General features: G+C 38.5%; 1 protein-coding gene across 5 annotated transcripts in view; it reads left to right on the forward strand.

Annotated features, from left to right (window-relative positions):
- LOC116695278 (arf-GAP with coiled-coil, ANK repeat and PH domain-containing protein 2) overlaps nucleotides 1–17,229 on the forward strand; it is a 58,616-nt gene that overhangs the window by 12,334 nt on the left and 29,053 nt on the right. For all 5 annotated transcript variants that reach the window (XM_032525410.1, XM_032525411.1, XM_032525408.1 and 2 more), the window contains exons 2-6: nucleotides 7,387–7,444; nucleotides 8,575–8,694; nucleotides 10,087–10,140; nucleotides 12,761–12,819; nucleotides 14,043–14,226. In XM_032525410.1, coding sequence (XP_032381301.1) covers nucleotides 7,387–7,444; nucleotides 8,575–8,694; nucleotides 10,087–10,140; nucleotides 12,761–12,819; nucleotides 14,043–14,226 — 475 coding nt within the window. The remainder of the gene's footprint in view (nucleotides 1–7,386; nucleotides 7,445–8,574; nucleotides 8,695–10,086; nucleotides 10,141–12,760; nucleotides 12,820–14,042; nucleotides 14,227–17,229) is intronic.

Consider the following 17,229-nt stretch of genomic DNA (forward strand, 5'->3'; position numbering starts at 1 on the left):
TGTCAGAGGCTCAGTCATGTTTAAAGGTGGAGAATTGGCTTCTTAGAACATGAAACATAAGGTGGTTAGATGTAATGTGATAAAATAGATGAACAGCCTTTTTGTGTTTTGCCTAATTAGTTTATGCAGGTCTTGTCTTATTAGATTATGTGCATATATACAAAACTATTTTTTGTTTTTTGTTTTGGCCATGTTTGTGTGTGTATGTGTATATAAATTGTATACAAATCGTTTTAGAGAGAATCGCGAATAGTTTAGCACTTTTAACACAGGAGTTGAGAGAGCACCAGAGCAGCCCCACTTTCCATTACCCTTCATTTTAAGACAAGGCTTGGTTTGTAAAGTTCACAGATCGACAAAATGCAAGTCAAATTTCAGCAAATCAATATGCAGCTTTTACTCTAGATTGTTCAATATTGACTAGGGGTGGGGGTAAAAATTGATACAGCATAGTATCGCGATATTTTCCGTGGCAATACTGTAGCCATACACAGACGCCAAGTGTCAATCTATTATTATAAATGTGTAGGTCAGTCTTTCTGCTAGACAATCCGATTTTGCAGCAATAAAATTGAAGTGAGATGAACAAACAGAAAATGTATATTTTTTAGATAAAACAGATGTTGACAAAGTTTCCTTTTGGGGACATCATTTGAAATTAGGAAAAAGGGTAATAAATTTCAATATATTGCAGAATATTGCAATATGTTTAAAATCACAATAAGATCCTATTGTGATATAAGTATCGTGATGATATCATATTGTGAGGCCTCTGGTAATTCCCACCTCTATTGACCAAAAAATAATTCAGTGCAGCGCATTGACGTTGCACTTCTTTCTGTTGTATCCACAAATATGTGTCCTAAGAAATTATGTAGGTGTAACAAACTATGCTAACATTTATACAACATAAACCATTTAGATACTCTCAGCTAATCTCCTCTCAGAGCTACTTAGGACCTGACAACAAACTTCTAGAGCTTACACTCTTCAATATAATGTTTTGATAATTTAGGATTAAGAGATTTACGTTTGTATAAACTGTGTGATTTCCGTATTATTTGTGCTTTGTTGTGCAATGACTGAAAGACATTGTGTGGCATTGGCTTTAGCACTGTGTACCTTGGTGGGTAGAATGGTGTGACCCTTAAGGGCCCACTACTCTACCCAGTTTTCATTTCCACTGCCACTGCCTCTAAATCATATATGCACACATATGTGCTTTCCAACAATCTTTGGATAACAGCATTAACATAATAAACTCATATCCCCTGATGTTCTTATACCAATGAATTTTATAGTTTATAAACATGAGCAGCAGATCACAGGCCTCGTGGGTAGTTCATTCTTGAAGATGCAGTTGCAAAGGTGTTATCTGTGGTGTTCATGCATCTCTAGATTCTCATAACTGCCATATGCCTGAAAGCTCTAGGAGTATTTTAGGTATAATAAACTCCTGACCTACTCAAGCTATAAAGAAAATTGCCCTACTTGCTCTTTGTTCAGGCAATCCTGGGTGCCACTCTCATTACTTGACTTGATTGAACACCTTTTAATGGTTATTAAAATATGTTTAGTGAGAAGAAAAAAAAACCTCTAACCCCAAATGGGACGTATGTAATGGACTAGGCTGTATTTTTTGCACAGTGTTCCAACTCTTCCACAATCCTAGGGCCCTATTTGGAAATCATTTACTAGAACCTAATACTCAGCCAGGTTGAGGCCAGATATGGATCAATATCAGTTGAATTTCCAGGCTCAGCACTGCTGATGTCTCTCTGAATTTCCCCTAAATTGTGTCTGTGTGTGATGGATTTTAAAAGTCTGTGTCTCTCATGCTTTCTTCTGCTGCTTATTATCCAAACTCTCCGCTGGACATGCTCCAAGGTCAGCGCTGTGAGGCAATGGCCCAGATTTGCATCTTGCCAGGGCTCCTCCTTTTCTTATCCTGTCAGCACTTTCACAAGTTCACCCTGCAAACTCAAATTACGAGATTAGAAGGAAATAGTCATGTTTTTGTGGTTGCATAGAAAGCGAAAGAGCGAGTGACTGACTGACTGAAGGATTGAGTTTCCAAAGCTAATTTGTCTAAACCATTATTTTTCCAGGGAAAGATGCTGAATGTGTCTAACTTTTCTGGGCTTTCCTGCCTTCGATTGACTCAGTTTTACACATTCACATCTCAGAGCTCCAACGGTTTCCTGTTGTTTGCCCCAAAGCAGCTACACCTGAGCAAATGAGGTCAAGTGCTTTTATTAAGGACAAATTGACTCTCATTGTTCAAAGAATTAAGAATTCCTCGATTTAACATCTTACAGGTCAGCTTGTAGCATATTTTTAGAAATGGAAAGGGTTTTCCCTACCATTATAAGGCTTAAGTGCAGCACGCAAGCTGTTACGGGCACTACCTAAACTTTTTAAGTCTTACTTATTTATTATCTGCTCTAGCTTTTCCAATGTTTTAGACACAGATATGGTTATAATTATGGCCCAAAATAATGTGAAATTGCATTTATTTTAAATTTAAAAATATAGCTTTGTCTTAAGGGAGGAGCACTTAACCCCCCCGCCAAATCGTGCACCAAACGCTTCCACAAACCTTGGGAAAACGGTGGAAATATAAATTGATTATTACATAAGAATTTGCAGGTCCATGCTTCAGTTCCTCAATCAGACAGCTTTTAGTTGTTTGCTTTTGTGTAAGGATAATAAATGTGTAATTATCCCTTATGGTTGTTCTTAAGATCACATCTAAATCTTCCAGAAATGACTAATCTGGGACATGCTGCTCTGTAAAAGCTTTGGGCCCGTCTCTAGTTGCTGGAGATATTACTGAGCCAAGGATTGTAGCTTGTACTCACTACTGTTGTATTAGTTACTGCATTTGGACAAAAATCCCAGTGTATAAATGTAGAAAAATATAAGAATAGGCTAACTCCTCTTCAAGACAGACACCAGAGTCTGTCAGCAAAACAGTCATCATCTGGGCGATACATCAAAGAAATAGACTTTGCCTGTAGCAACTGACATGCTAACATAGCCTTTGGTAGCATAGCCACACCAGGATTTGTGCCTCTGTGAAAGAGGCAAGCTCTTAATTGCTTTTGACCCTATTTTGCCCTCCTTCTCTACTTTAATCCTTAGTTCATTCCATGTTTGGGTTCCTGTCATAAAACTCAAGACAAGATACATACACCTCTGTGACAATGTTCCCATGTTGCAAGCCTGTCTCACAGGTTTGTTCAATTATAAAGTGCAGAATATATAATAAATTGATTTAACTGATGTCAGTTCAACGTTTACACTAGTGTGTAGTGATCAAAATACACAAGATGACAGGCCAAAAGGATCACGATTATTTTGATCAATATTCAGATCACGATTAATTATTATGATTATTTGTTGATTTTTAACCAAAACAAATTTTATAGTCACATAGGCTATTTATAACTGATTTCACATTCATATTGTGCTACATTCCTCTTATCTTGAAGTAGTTTGCTGTACATACATACAGCTGCAACACATAAATACAAAATACAAAGCCTAAAACATATTTATAAAAAGAAAAAAAAGTATCTCTGTGAAAGCTCCTTCACTTGTTTTCAACAATAACTGATTAAAAGAACTAGGAAGAGAGGGGGAGTGCGATGGACGTACTGGGACGGCTGACTTATTAGGAATGGGTCCAGCAGGCTCCGTCCCACATGCTATTACTCTACGAACTGAAGTTAGTTGCATTCAATAACTTCTTCTGTGTTTTTTGCCGTGGCGGCCGCGATAGCAGAGTTACCAGAGGAAACACTGGTACAAATACAGGTTTGCCTCTCCTGCTTAACAATATACAGCTGTGTTAATAATAATCAAAACTGTGGACAAATGTCAGAAGCGTATACCCGCGCTGTCGCCGCTCTGTCTCTGTTGCTGGGAGCTGTGTGTGAGTAAATGGGGGCCGGGCTGCGCGAAGAGTGAGAGGAGAGAGAGTTAGAGGAGAGATCCAAACGCAGGCACGCCTTTACAGAAGAAATGGGTCACAAAATGCAAAATTAAACCATATTGATATAAACAACATTGCTTCGTTTGTGAAGAGGCAGCGGATGCGAGGACGTTAGGTGCACCTAGGTGCGACCTAGAGGAAAAATGTTACTCACGCCCTAGAGCCCTGTGAGCTAACAGACACTAACTAGCACTGGTCACTGCTGTTGTCTGAAAAACACCACAGACGGGACAAAATGTTGCATTTACTGGTAAACCTTGTGAACGACGTATGACTGCTATCTATTTTAGAATTTTCCTCAAGCTTCTTTATCCTCTGTCTACATCTAGAAACTAAGCTGCGCGGTGCAGTGAATAACTGTAAAGCTTTCTTTGATATACAGTTCATCCTTTAATACAGTGTAGGTTTAGCGCCTAAGGGATCAGCACTAAACATATTTGACCGAATTGGGTTTATGTCAGTTCCTGCAGACGCAACAGTTTGGTTGTGGCATGCACACATTTCCACTTGCCGAGCGAGTTGCTGCCTGTTTGTGCTTTTCTGTTTAATTACACTTGGCTGCAACACCAAGTTATTCCTTCTGGTAGAATAGCCAAAAATATGAATATTGTATATTTATTTTAAACATGGCAAGGTTTGAGCTCAGGTTTAGCAATAGCTTAGAGTCTTAGCCATGGACTAAAGGATTCTTGGCTACATTGAGGTCAGACTCAGGAAGATTTTTTTTATACCAATAACAGCATTCTGCCTGATATTTATCTTGGTTTCATTAAACATATTGCTGTTCCTAAGTTTAGAGATCTCTAAAATGATTTGCTCAATCTCTGCTTAAATCTACTTTGTTTTAGGAGTGTATTCAAATAATTGAAGATTTCAAAGCAGTGTTACTTGCTGATGAAGAACACATGCAAATTAGACAAATGCATTGGAAATGTAGAATATATCATTTTTTTCAGTTTGTATAAAGTATAATAATTTGTCCTAGTGATTTTGGTCTAAACTTATTGACCTCAAGCAGTACTTTAAATCATAACCTTCTTCATATAAAGGACAACAAGGTATGTGTTGTTAGATATAGAAAGTTATTTAGGTGCATTTACTGTAAACATAGTGACGACTACTAATAAAGACAAGTCACAGTAAAATCAAATTTTACTTATGTTGCTCAGGACTCTGGTGTTCCGTGCTTTTAAATAATGTTTCATTATAGTAGGACTTGCTATTGTTAAAACCTATACAGACACCAATACAAAGCCTAAGATTAATATTAATTATAAAACACATTAAACACCTACAGTAAAAACACAGGAGTCATTGATCCCAGCACGCCTTGCTGAAAGCACTCAGTGAGCTTCTTGTTTTTCCCTCGACAGTGACCAGATGTTGGCAAGCTGTAAGTGTGACACCAGAACACAGCTGGAGGGGTTTTAGGAAATGCTACCCACTGCTACTGCAGGGTGTCACTCTTAATCTCTTTGCTTTATACTTGTCAAGTGTTTCTTTAAGCTGTGAGGTGTCCACACTTGAAGGACCAGACTTCGGATTTCACTCAGAAAGTATATTTTGTTTTGACCAGTCAAGCGGGTACCAGGTCGGCACAGGTAAACAGACAGGTAAAAAAACAATAGCCCGTCACAATTAAAAGTCCCAATTCCGCACAGTGTATGCTTCCATGCTTCTGCCGTCTTCTCAGTCCAACACACGCCAGTCAAATGACTGATGCGCGTATTTATAACACGTTGATTGAACTAGCCGCGAGCTTCTGATTGCCCAATTTAGTTCACCTGGTCGAGCAGGCGCGCGCAGTCACGTGCGGGCTGCCGAGCAGAGCGCGCGCAGGAGCCATCTGCGGGGCGGCGTGCAGGGGAGACAGCAAGCAGGTGAAGTAAATGGGATTGGCCGACGGGGGGACAGCCACACCCCCGTGCGACAATACTGGCACACGAGTAAAACTAGGACATTTACATTCAAGCATTACATAAATGATCTAATCTCCTGTGATTTGAGCTGAGGGCAACATCACAATAAGCCTGCAATCTAGATTTGTTGTAATTGTGGAACATTCATTATCAAAAAGCCACAACTTAACTGTAAGACATAGCTGATTATATAAGACTAAACACCTGCAAAGGTTAGCACTGTGTCATACATTCAGTTTTGATAATGTGCAAACAAAAAGTCCAACAAGCATGCTCTTCTCTGGCTCTTTGTTAATCTTGCAATGGTGCCTATTGCTGCTTTGTGTTTGGATAGTACTAACTAGGGTGATGAGCACAAACTGCCCTAGTGTTGTAATTATTAGGCACACCCAATGGGCACACCTTAGTTCAAGCACAGCAAGCACTGTGTAACCCTGAGTAGAGTAAACTAAAAACGCATCTTCATAACATCTTAGTAAACTTATAACAAAGGGTAAAACACAATAAACCACTGTTTACTGTAGGAGAGACACTTATCAGATGCTTATGTACCTTTCCTACACTGGAGTAAGATCACAGTAACATGTTGAAGTGCATATATCATCAAAAATGACTGCTGATTAATTCACCAAGCCTGTGCTGGTGCTGATGAGTACTGTTGTGGCACTGGCGTGCTTGTAGGCTGTTCCTGTGGAGAACCAAGCTGTGCTTTGTCACATTTTTAGGGGCAGACTGCCAGACCTGACTCCAGGCCTGCAGCATTACCCAAAATGGCAGCTCTCAGTTGGGCTGCCTCTAATGGTGTGTGTTTCTGCACGTGGCTGTGTCAGTACTGTAGAAGTCTATAATATGATGTATTACAATTGTAATTTTTAGAGGCTGTAATTGGATGCTGTAACTGTAATGATAGAAAATGGGCGCTTGATGAAATTGAATTGTTACATTTAACTTGAAGTTTGAAGTTACCCCTGTATGTAAATTGTTAGGAAATTGATATGCAATGCAACAGTTGGGCAAATAATTGTTACATAATCATAGAGCATGATAACAAAAATCTACCAAGGTAGTCAAGACATGTTGTCGGGAATAATTGTGCTGTTCTAAATGCTTCTATGCGTATGCTGTTTTTTGCTTCCCCACTCAAGATCAATAGAGTATCGTCATGTACAACATTAAATGCCTCAGGTTTTGAAATAAGCTGACATTGTTTTATTTTAAAACATTCTTACTTCATTAGTCTGTACAGTGAACGCAGGACATATGATAAATAAGATGATAATAATGTGGCAAAGACCATTAACCAAAGTGGCACAGAAGGATTTCATGTTCTTCACACAAGGATTGTCCTGCAATGTGTCTTTTATCTTCCCTTCACCACCTAGCATACAAATGATTCTTAATGTCTATAAATTTGATAGTATTGAATTATGATTACAGTTGATTTCAAATGCTTTTTTTCTTTCCCCACAGAGCCACCATAGAGGAAGTGGAGGGGGATGTGTGCGAGTTGGAATCCAAGCTTGACAAAGTGAGTACCACCCATTAAAAACATTGCTCAATTGTTCATTTGTTCAACTGTGTGAGCTACTAGCAACAGTGGCCATCCTATAATCTATCAGTTATTCTGAAATTGGAGCAGATCTCTGTTCATTGCCAACAAAATGTAGACTTAACTTTTAAACCAGCCAAGCAAACAGTTGTTAATGAGTAGATGTGTACTGCCCTGATAGCAAACCAAACCCTCTTCCCAGTGGATCCCTGCTGATCAGTGCTGAGAGTATATTCACTAGTTGAGGGCGAGACCCCGAGCTTGGATGATCCCAGTTCATTGTTTCTGTACTTAGTCTTATAGAGTCCCACCCTCCTCCTCACCCCACCTCTGTGACTCAGCCCCAGCCTTACTTCCCCTGTTGCTCTAGAAAGGAAGGATCTGCTGGAGAGTGGGTGTGTTTGTGTGCACGAGTATGGCTGTGATAGTGTGTGTATTTGTGTGTGTCTCTGAGTGTACACATGTTGATGGGTGGAGTCCAGAGACTAGGGGCTAAAGAGTCCTACCTACCATACATATACACACAAAACTATGTTGCCAAAAGTAAACAGACAGACAAACTTCTAACTAAGCCAATATTAAATCTGCTCATGAAAGGGCTATTTTCCTAACGGATTGGAGACTGTAACAGCTGCTAGCTGTCGTCTTATTATGATGCTTTGGATGTGCTTACAAGTTAGGTTAAGGTCAGATTTGATTGAACTGTGAGGGATGCTTTTAGTTTAATGAAATGTAATGTGTCCGCAGCTCCTTTTCATTTAAACTGATAAAATAAAAAAAATTAAATGCAGTATGTATCTTAAATGTTTCTGAACTACATTTTCTCGAAAAAGTACCTACTAATCAAACAAGCAAACAAAAAAGTCCTAAAAACAACAAGATCATGCAAATAAAAAACTCAAAAACTCAGTTGTAGAGAAGTGCCTGTTGTTAATTATCTAGAAACTACACCAAATTCCAACAAAACTACCATTCCTTAATCTATTTTAAGCAGTGAATTTCAAGTGTTTAAAAAAAGACAGAATGCCCTGAAGAAATTAATTGTTTCTAGTTACTCTTCACTCAAGTGTTACGCCCCTAAGCATTTGCCTCTTTCTCGTTCTCTCTAGTTGGTGAAGTTGTGTATTGGGATGATTGATGCTGGAAAAGCCTACAATGCAGCCAACAAGCAGTTTGTTAGCGGGATCCGGGAGCTAGCCCAGCAGTCCACCAAAGATGAGGTCATTGAGGTAAACAAAAAACAACCTGGCTTGATCTGAATCATAGAAAGTCACCAGCATTAGTACAATGTGTGTTTTTTGCATGTGTGGGGCGGGCCTCTTTTGACAATTTGTTTAAAAATGTAATTACAATTAATTGCAATAATGTCTTGGTTAACTTGCAATTAATCACACATCTTTATCTATTCTAAATGTGCCTTAATTTATTTTTTTTCATTTTAATGCTCTTATCAACATTGAAAAGTGGATTGGCTTGCTTTGTGCAAATGTTTTTTTTTATTGAAAACAACATTGGCATATAGCCTACTGTAGTGTTCAATTTCACACGTAACATTCTCACTTGGAGCGGTCATTCACACTTGGAGCAAATAATCTCTCACACAATGCAACATTGTCCATCAATAAAAGGGTGAAAAAAGTACCTTGACGAGGGGGCGGAGAATTGGCATCAGCTGGGTGCTTGGCCATCAAGTGGTATTTCAGACTGGGCGTGCTGCGATGATAGCTCAGTTCACAATGACAAAACAGTCGAATCATTTTGGTCTTGACAATGAAACCATTTGGCAACTTTTTAAAAGTAAACTTCCCATCCACAATCTTATTGGCATCCATTTCGACGTCTCGTGCTTGCCATCCACTCAATACGTAACATTACTACTCTCTGGCCAGCTCACAAGCCCAAACAAGTGTGTGCGGCGTGCCCGTGGTTTGTTTCCGGTCTAGCTAGATCCAGTGTGGTGTTGTAGTTTTTTGTTTTAACGTTGGTAGTTGTTGCAACAGCATGTGAAAAAAACTACAAAGTTTGCTAGCCCAAAAAGAATGTAAATCTCGCCATAAAAAAAATTGATGGCGTTAAAATGGGTTTGCGTTAACACTATTAATATTAAATAAATAAATTATAATTTCTCTCTGTTTGCACGCACTACCTTATGTCTCTTTTGAGTCGAGAGCTTTCATTCTTACATGACATTACTGGATTAAATAAAGGTTTTTAAAAAATGAGACCTAGTTAAACCTTGTAATGTCCAGTGGGTCTTGAAGACGTCACATGTTCTGTTTTCCCACATGAATTTTGCATGGTGAGGCATGTGTATTTCCCTCAATGCCTCACCTTTGGGTTTGAAGTTCAACCACTGCATGTATTTGGAGAGAGTTACATCGCCAAAATAATTCTTTCCTAAAGTGTTATTGTGTCTCCAAAAAAGACCAAAGTTTCCATACCTGTCTGACAGAAGAGTCTGTGACTGTGCAGACATGTCTGTGATGTTGCATGCAGTAGAAATTTGCATCTTATTGTTTTAATACAGGCCTTGGTTTTGTTGTTATGAGAATTGTTATAAGAATTATGGTGACATTCTTATTCTGCCTGCCTTCATGGCTGTCCTCCTTTTCCCTCCACAGTCCAGTCTCACAAAGTTTGCTGAGAGCCTGCAGGAGATGATCAACTATCACACGGTATGCACATCTACATATCACTGCCATGTGAAACCGGATGCGTTGTCTCCCCCCCCTTACAGCTGTGTGATGACAAAACTCAGCTGGGCCGATGGTCTCGCAGCTCTTTAACTGTCAGTTATTATTTACTGCTGGGAAGGACAGCAGCAGACTACAAGACAGAGACATTATGTCTGTGAGAAGATGGCCACTGGTTTGACAAAGGGAAGCAAAAACAAGAAATGCTTTGTAGGGGATAAGCAGTTATGTAGGGGTGCCCTTAAGCAAGACATTTAACCTTCAATTGCTTTTATGGTACAGAAGGAATTGGCAAAGCTACATATACAACACCATTTCACAAAAAAACAACGTTACTTATGCACCTAAGTGCTGGGTATAAAGAGAAGATTTTCCTGTCTGATAAAATCCATTCCCTGTCTTCCATGTTATGGAATCTGTGGTATCTGGTAGAATAAATCATGCTTTACTGAGGTAAACATTGTCATGGTCAGTCTTTAATGATGTGGTTGTCATCCTGGAGACCATTTTAGGCTTCAGTAAGAGTAATATAAATATTCTGTTGGCCTTTACATTTTTTACATCACGGTTATCTAATGCACTCCACTTTCAACCACTAGATCTTGGACAACAGATAAACATCAGGACTTCTTGTTTTATTTTTCTTGTCCTCCACCTAATACTCCAAGGAGCCTAGTAGGACAGATCTGATTATGTGGCTGTTCTGTCCCCTTGTAAGCCTCCTCAGTTGTCAGTCTCTGGTAAGCATGACGCTGACATTCAAAAATGGAGACACAACTTTCCTCTCTTTATCCTCTCATTAACAATTCCTTGAACATTGAAAAGAGGCACGGGGCGAGCTAGAGGCTTTTTGCTACAGTACAAGTTTTTTGCTTGATTTCTCTTGTGATGTCACGTTTCTATTAGCTCTGCATAACATGTTCAGAGTGAGTTTCCAGCCAGCATCACTCTGTCTGTGAGATGTTTGTTAGAACAAACAACTTTGCCAGAGGTGCTGCTACTGGGAATTGAACCATTGCTATATTTGTTCTTGTGGATGGGTCATGTATCTATGCCAAATGTGCATCACAAAAAGTATTTAAGATCAGGAACTTTAACATCTTGAATGTGAATGATGAACAGTCAAACATTGATTAATTGGATTTTAAATTACTTTATTCATGAAGGCTATTTGACCTCACCACTGTAACTAATAATATTAATAATATTAAAGCCACCGTTCAGTTTTTGTGTGAAAAATACCTATTTTGCACACACCCAATTAATACTATTGTTGCTGCAACTACCAACACCATTTTTAGTGGAGCAGGAGAATGGTTAAGTTAAGTTAAAGGCACTTTTATTGAGATGCACTTATTTCAGGAATTGATTAGTCTATTGACAGAGATTCATCCTTCGTTTTGTCCTATTTTGACAATCGATTAATCATTAGTAAGTCATTTTTAAAGCAAAATGACAAACGTTTCAGCCTTGTAAATGTTAAATTTTTCTAGACGTATAGTAAATCGAATGTCAAAACACAAAAATTAATATTTATACGTCACCTTGAAATCTAGGAAACTGTGAGCATATTTGTTTCACAAATTATAGAGAAAACCAGCAGATTAATCAATACACTATAAGTACCGTTTTACTATGTTTAAAACTAATTTAACACTATTAAAGCTGCGTACAGTTAAAGCTGAATGCAGAATTAAACTTTATCCTTGGGATGAGGTGGAAAACTATACTTCATAGGTCAACTAAATCTCATACTTCATCACATCATTACATGTGAGGTTTTGGCTTGTTTTGTTCAGGTTTGATTGAATTGGGTTCTACATACAGTCTTCGTTCCTCCTTGAAGCCAGACTGTAATATTGCCAGATTAAAGAAGAGACTGTATATGTCTTCATAAGTAGTATCTCAAAAAGCTGAAGGCTGGGAATTCTACCATTACTCAACAGCGGAGTCTTTCTTCACCCAATCCTCTTATCAGCTTCCTTGACTAGACCCTTAAGCCACAGTGCAGGCCTGCCACTGTGACTCAACAGTGGAAACTTTGGTCACGTCAGCTGACTGTCAGAGAGGTTTTTGCCACTCAGCGATCTTTTGGCACATGATCCTCTCAAACACAGTGCTCAATCTGTTTGTCATTGGTTGTCTCTCCCAGCCACACTGCTCAGATTGTCTTGTCTGGTCGTGAAATCGCACTGAAGCCCTGTTTAGAGAGAATTCTGTGTGTTGGGCCTTTTGCTTGGTAGCTCATTTTTCAAGTAAACATGCAGGTTAATGAGGGTATGACTCACCACCAAGAATAAGCAAATAACATCATTTCTCTTGTTTAAGTCTTTATGAGGGGAGTTTACAAAGTCAGTGTGTTTGTGTAAATTTAGCTGCCTAATTGCACCCTGTGATGTTAACAAAAATCCTCCTAAACAGACGTGCCAAATGCTGACTTGCTAAACATCCTGTGGCCTGGAACGCGAATATATTTTTCAGCTTTTTGCTGCTTTTTTAGAGAAGTGCCTTAAGCTGTTCAATGCTTGATTTGTTTAACTAACTAGATAGAAGCTATTTTGCCAAACAGAAAGCAGCATTCACTTTCTTTCTTTCTTTACAGATATTATTTGATCAGGCCCAGAGATCAATCAAGATCCAGCTTCAAACATTTGTCAAAGAGTGAGTATTAATTAAATAAAGATGGATAAAGCTGGTTATATCTTTGAGCAATCTGAGCTTTTGAAGACTGACCTCATTTTACTTTTTGTGCCATCTGTCAGTGAGAACAAGCTACAGCACATTTAGATTTTACTTATGCTTGTATCCAGATCAAATTAAAACGAGCAATATACTTAATATACTTGTACTTTAATTCCGTGCTGGAGGAAAAGTGTAATGGATATTGAATACAGAAAGCCCACTTTTGGAACTGTGAATGCAAAGCAGAAGCTCGAGGGATGTATCTGATTGGTAGATGATCCAGACAGTACATGTAAGGACATTAAGTTATATTAGTATATATTATAATGTTTTCTTTTCATATCTACCTGTTTAATACCTCATTATACAGCTCTGAATTCCAGACTGCTTGTATAAGTGCAGGAAGCAGTGGGCCCTTCTGGTTTATTTCATTATAAGGATTAGCAGCTTTTGCCCCTGGCATACCAAAGCTTAACACCCACATCAGAAGCACCCATCCTTCTCAGAACTGGGAAACATGTTACATCGTAATTACTCACTACCTTGAAGCACTTAAACATTAATCTCATTGAGGCAAAACACACCAAAGAACAAATGTGAGCCGCCAAATTTGAGTACTTTGTCCTCCTCCTCAAGATAAATGGTTACTGCCCAGTCACTCACAGCTACAGCACAAGACCTGGGTCAAAAAGATTTTGTTTGTTTTAACCTTCTTGGATTTCCAGCTGACCGTGACTTGTTAAATCACCTTAAACCTCTGTGTGTTTCTGTTGCGTGAGCATGGTTGTGTTGCTTCATATCCAGAGATAACTTAGCTTCCTTTAACATTAGACCTTTCCACTCACAAGATTGTTGACAACAAAGGGACATGTCCTATTTGACCCCGGTCATAGTTTGTCAAACCCCTTCAACTTTGTTCCTAAATTGTGTGAAAACATAGTACTTAACATTTTTGTGGCACCATCAAGTAACAAGACAGATTTTTAGTGCTGAAACTATGCAATCAATGGTGAAAAAACTAATTTGTTATAAATATATATATGAGTAATAATAATGAATAAATAAATGATTGTCTTAGATTTCATTTACAGCAGATTATTTTTCTATTTCCTATTATTTGCTCCTACATACTAAAAATACTTGTACAAAATGCACTGTTTGTCTGTCTTATTAAGTATCTATCCCCTCCCTTCCTTTGTCAGCGACATACGTAAGTTCAAAGAAGCCAAAAAGCAATTTGACAAAGTGAGCGAGGAAAAGGAGGCGGCGCTGATCAAGAATGCCCAAGCTCCCCGCAACAAGCAGCATGAGGTGGAGGAGGCCACCAACATCCTCACTGCCACGCGCAAGTGCTTCCGACACATCGTCCTTGACTACGTCTTACAGGTACAACAACTCATTTGGGAATTCAAATTGTAAAACTCTTTTAGTGACAGGTAATGAACAAAACTCAACTTTTGTCAGAAGTCTTCCTTTGCACGGAATCTATGGACATTTCAAGTAGCAGTGGTATGGCAATGTGATCTCTATACTTGCACTTAAAATATGCTAACAAATTATATATAAAATTATAGAAAAGCTGTGTCTATATTACTGTATGTCAGTACATGCTTTTATTGGTGAATTCTACACTTTACTCTACAGCACTTTAGACATTACATTGGGTTATCTATAGTGATTTAGCAAGAGATTGCTGACATGCAGCTTTAAAAAAAAAAAAGAAGCCCAGCTACACAGTTATGTACAATATTTGTCTGTGCCCCTTCGCCAATTTGGATTTGGATATCGTCACCTTCCTAAAATAATCGCCTAAGTCATTTTTTCACGTTTTTCAGAAAACACAAAAAACTGAACCAAATACTGAACATATTTTGACTTAGGCAGTTATACTTAAGGCGTAGAATCACATGACCTGTTCAACTGAGAATGTAGGAAATGTTACCAGAGGTGGCCAGCACCATGAGGAGATGATATAGGCAAGAAAATACTTTTTGTCAAAAAATGACTTAGGCGATTATTTTAGGAAGGTGACGATATGGAACTTAATGTGCTAAGTCAGTTTAAAAATGTTGAAGTGGCACAGAGAGGAATGGACAGCAGCTCTGTTTGATTCCGTTACATCCAAAGTGAAACACCCAAGCTCATCTGCCTGTCATGTTCCAGTTTACCACATCAGAGTTGATTTTGGCTCAAAAATAGTAGCAGCAGATGCATCCGCACGACACAGTGAGCAGCATTGGGATTAGTTGTAGTGGTGGTAACAGGAGTAGCAGCAGTAGAAGAAGAAAGTAGTGGTAGTAGTTTTTTTCTTGTTGCAAACAGTGACCTGATAGTACATAGTGGCATACATCTGTATTTGTTTGCATAGATGGAATAATAAGCCATTAGATAATTAATAAACAAATGGATAAAATGCTGCTCTCTCCGCCTGTTTATAACTAACCCTATTAAGGAGTTCATAGTTATTTTCCTCATGTAAAAATTAATTATGTAAAATTAATGCAGAAAAAAAGTTTGGTCAAGATTGACAAGTTTCATGTTTGATGAAACACTATGGTGGAGAAATTAATTTTTTTAGGTAAGAAAATTTGAGAACAAGCGGAAGAGGAAGGAAGCAGCAGCAGGAGGAGGAGGCACACAAGAAGACAACTGAAAATATTTTGTTTTTAAAAAATGTATTTAAAAAAACTTTCAGGTCTAACTACTTTAAAGGAACTAAATATTGTGTTTTTAAATCAAATAATATTGTTTTTTTTGCAAATTTCTACTTTTTCTTGTACTGAAATCCGTTTAGGTCTGTTAGACTTTTTATGTCAAAGCCAAACAGATGTCTTGTACTGTACTCAGGCCTATCGCAGTAAAAACTGCTAATGTATCATTGAATCTGACAGCTGAGCCCTCAGTCTCTCCCTGTGGCCACAGTAGCACTGGTGAATGCTTCAAGCTTTCTGATATGGCAGCTGCCAGCCCCGTTATTACATCTCACTCCAAAAAAACAGACAATGGGCACAGTTTGCTCCAAAATTAGATTTTAAAAGAAACCCAAAAGTACGCTTCAGAATAGGTTTGGCAGCCTGCTTCATAGGCCCACTGCATAATCACTCTCTCATAGAATGAAGCCTGGCTGTAAGAACTTACTTTAGTTTTTTTTTTTTCTCTCTTGTCTGTCTGCTTATTGGAAATCTATAAGCCCAGCAGCTAACACAGCTAATTTAAATGGGTCTCCTTTAAAGTTTCACATTCGGTAGTACTGTCAGCACTTTTAAAAATGATTTCTGCAGCTCAGCTTGCAGGAAACATTTCAGAAAGATTTTAACTTCTTTTTTTTTTGTTCTTTTTAAGATTGTTTTTGTGGCATTTTTGCTTAATTATACACTGTACAGTTTACAGTGACATGTAAGATGGTAGACTGAGAGGAAAATATATGAGAGAGGTTGTAAGCCAGACTTGCATTCATGACATTTTAAGAATTGAGCATTTCTCTTTTACCCTGCTGTGCCACGTAAGAGCTAGATATAAACTATAAACTTTGGGTTTGCTTTATTGTCTGTTGTTCAGGGCTAGAAAAAACATGTAAATGTAACGCAGCAAAACAGATAAAACAGCAACCTGACTTAATGCAGATGTAACTTGTCACCTCTGGTACACAAATTATTGCCTACAATTGTGCACATAACACAGAAAAACAGGAGCACAGTTAATACGTAGTAGAGGTAAACCTAACAAACCTGAAATTACCCATCTAAATAGTGATAAGCCTAAATCTTGCTCAACCTTTTGTGGGTGTGTGGAAGTACCACAATTTACCAACCAATTACCAACAAAATACTCCGAAATTTTGCCTGTGGCACCTGTGTTTGTTTACACCATAATGCAATGTGCCGGTTGACAACCGGTTAATAGGTGCCACTCCATTCAAAACTACTTATTGACCATAATCGAGATAAGGGGGCATGTAAAAGTTGCAACGCATCAGCCACTCTGGCTGGGAGATGGAAAAATAAGCTTCCTCCCCTGGGTGGGAGTTAATCTGTATATAAACACAAAGTGTGGTTAGTGTTACCAAGGAAAAGGGCCTCACAGCCTACAGCCAGATAAAATATTGCTCTCCACAACAAGCATTTGAACTGTTATTCTTCAGAGGATCGCATTTTCCCTGCTTTCATGACCACAAAAAAGCCAAACCATTGGATCCAAGTTCATCCAGAGGCATAGCAGTAAAATTAGTTTAGAAGCTGCCTCACCTTCCATAGTAGCCAAATATGTACATCCACCATGCTCAGACTGTGGCTCTACTGTCACAAACCAGTCATTAGTTCCTTTCAGTCACAATGCCAGCCAGCATCACCATCTGTATTTGCAACAATCAGGTCATAATTTCGAGGGAGA

Source organism: Etheostoma spectabile, chromosome 9, assembly GCF_008692095.1.
Source record: "Etheostoma spectabile isolate EspeVRDwgs_2016 chromosome 9, UIUC_Espe_1.0, whole genome shotgun sequence".
NCBI lineage: Eukaryota > Metazoa > Chordata > Actinopteri > Perciformes > Percidae > Etheostoma > Etheostoma spectabile.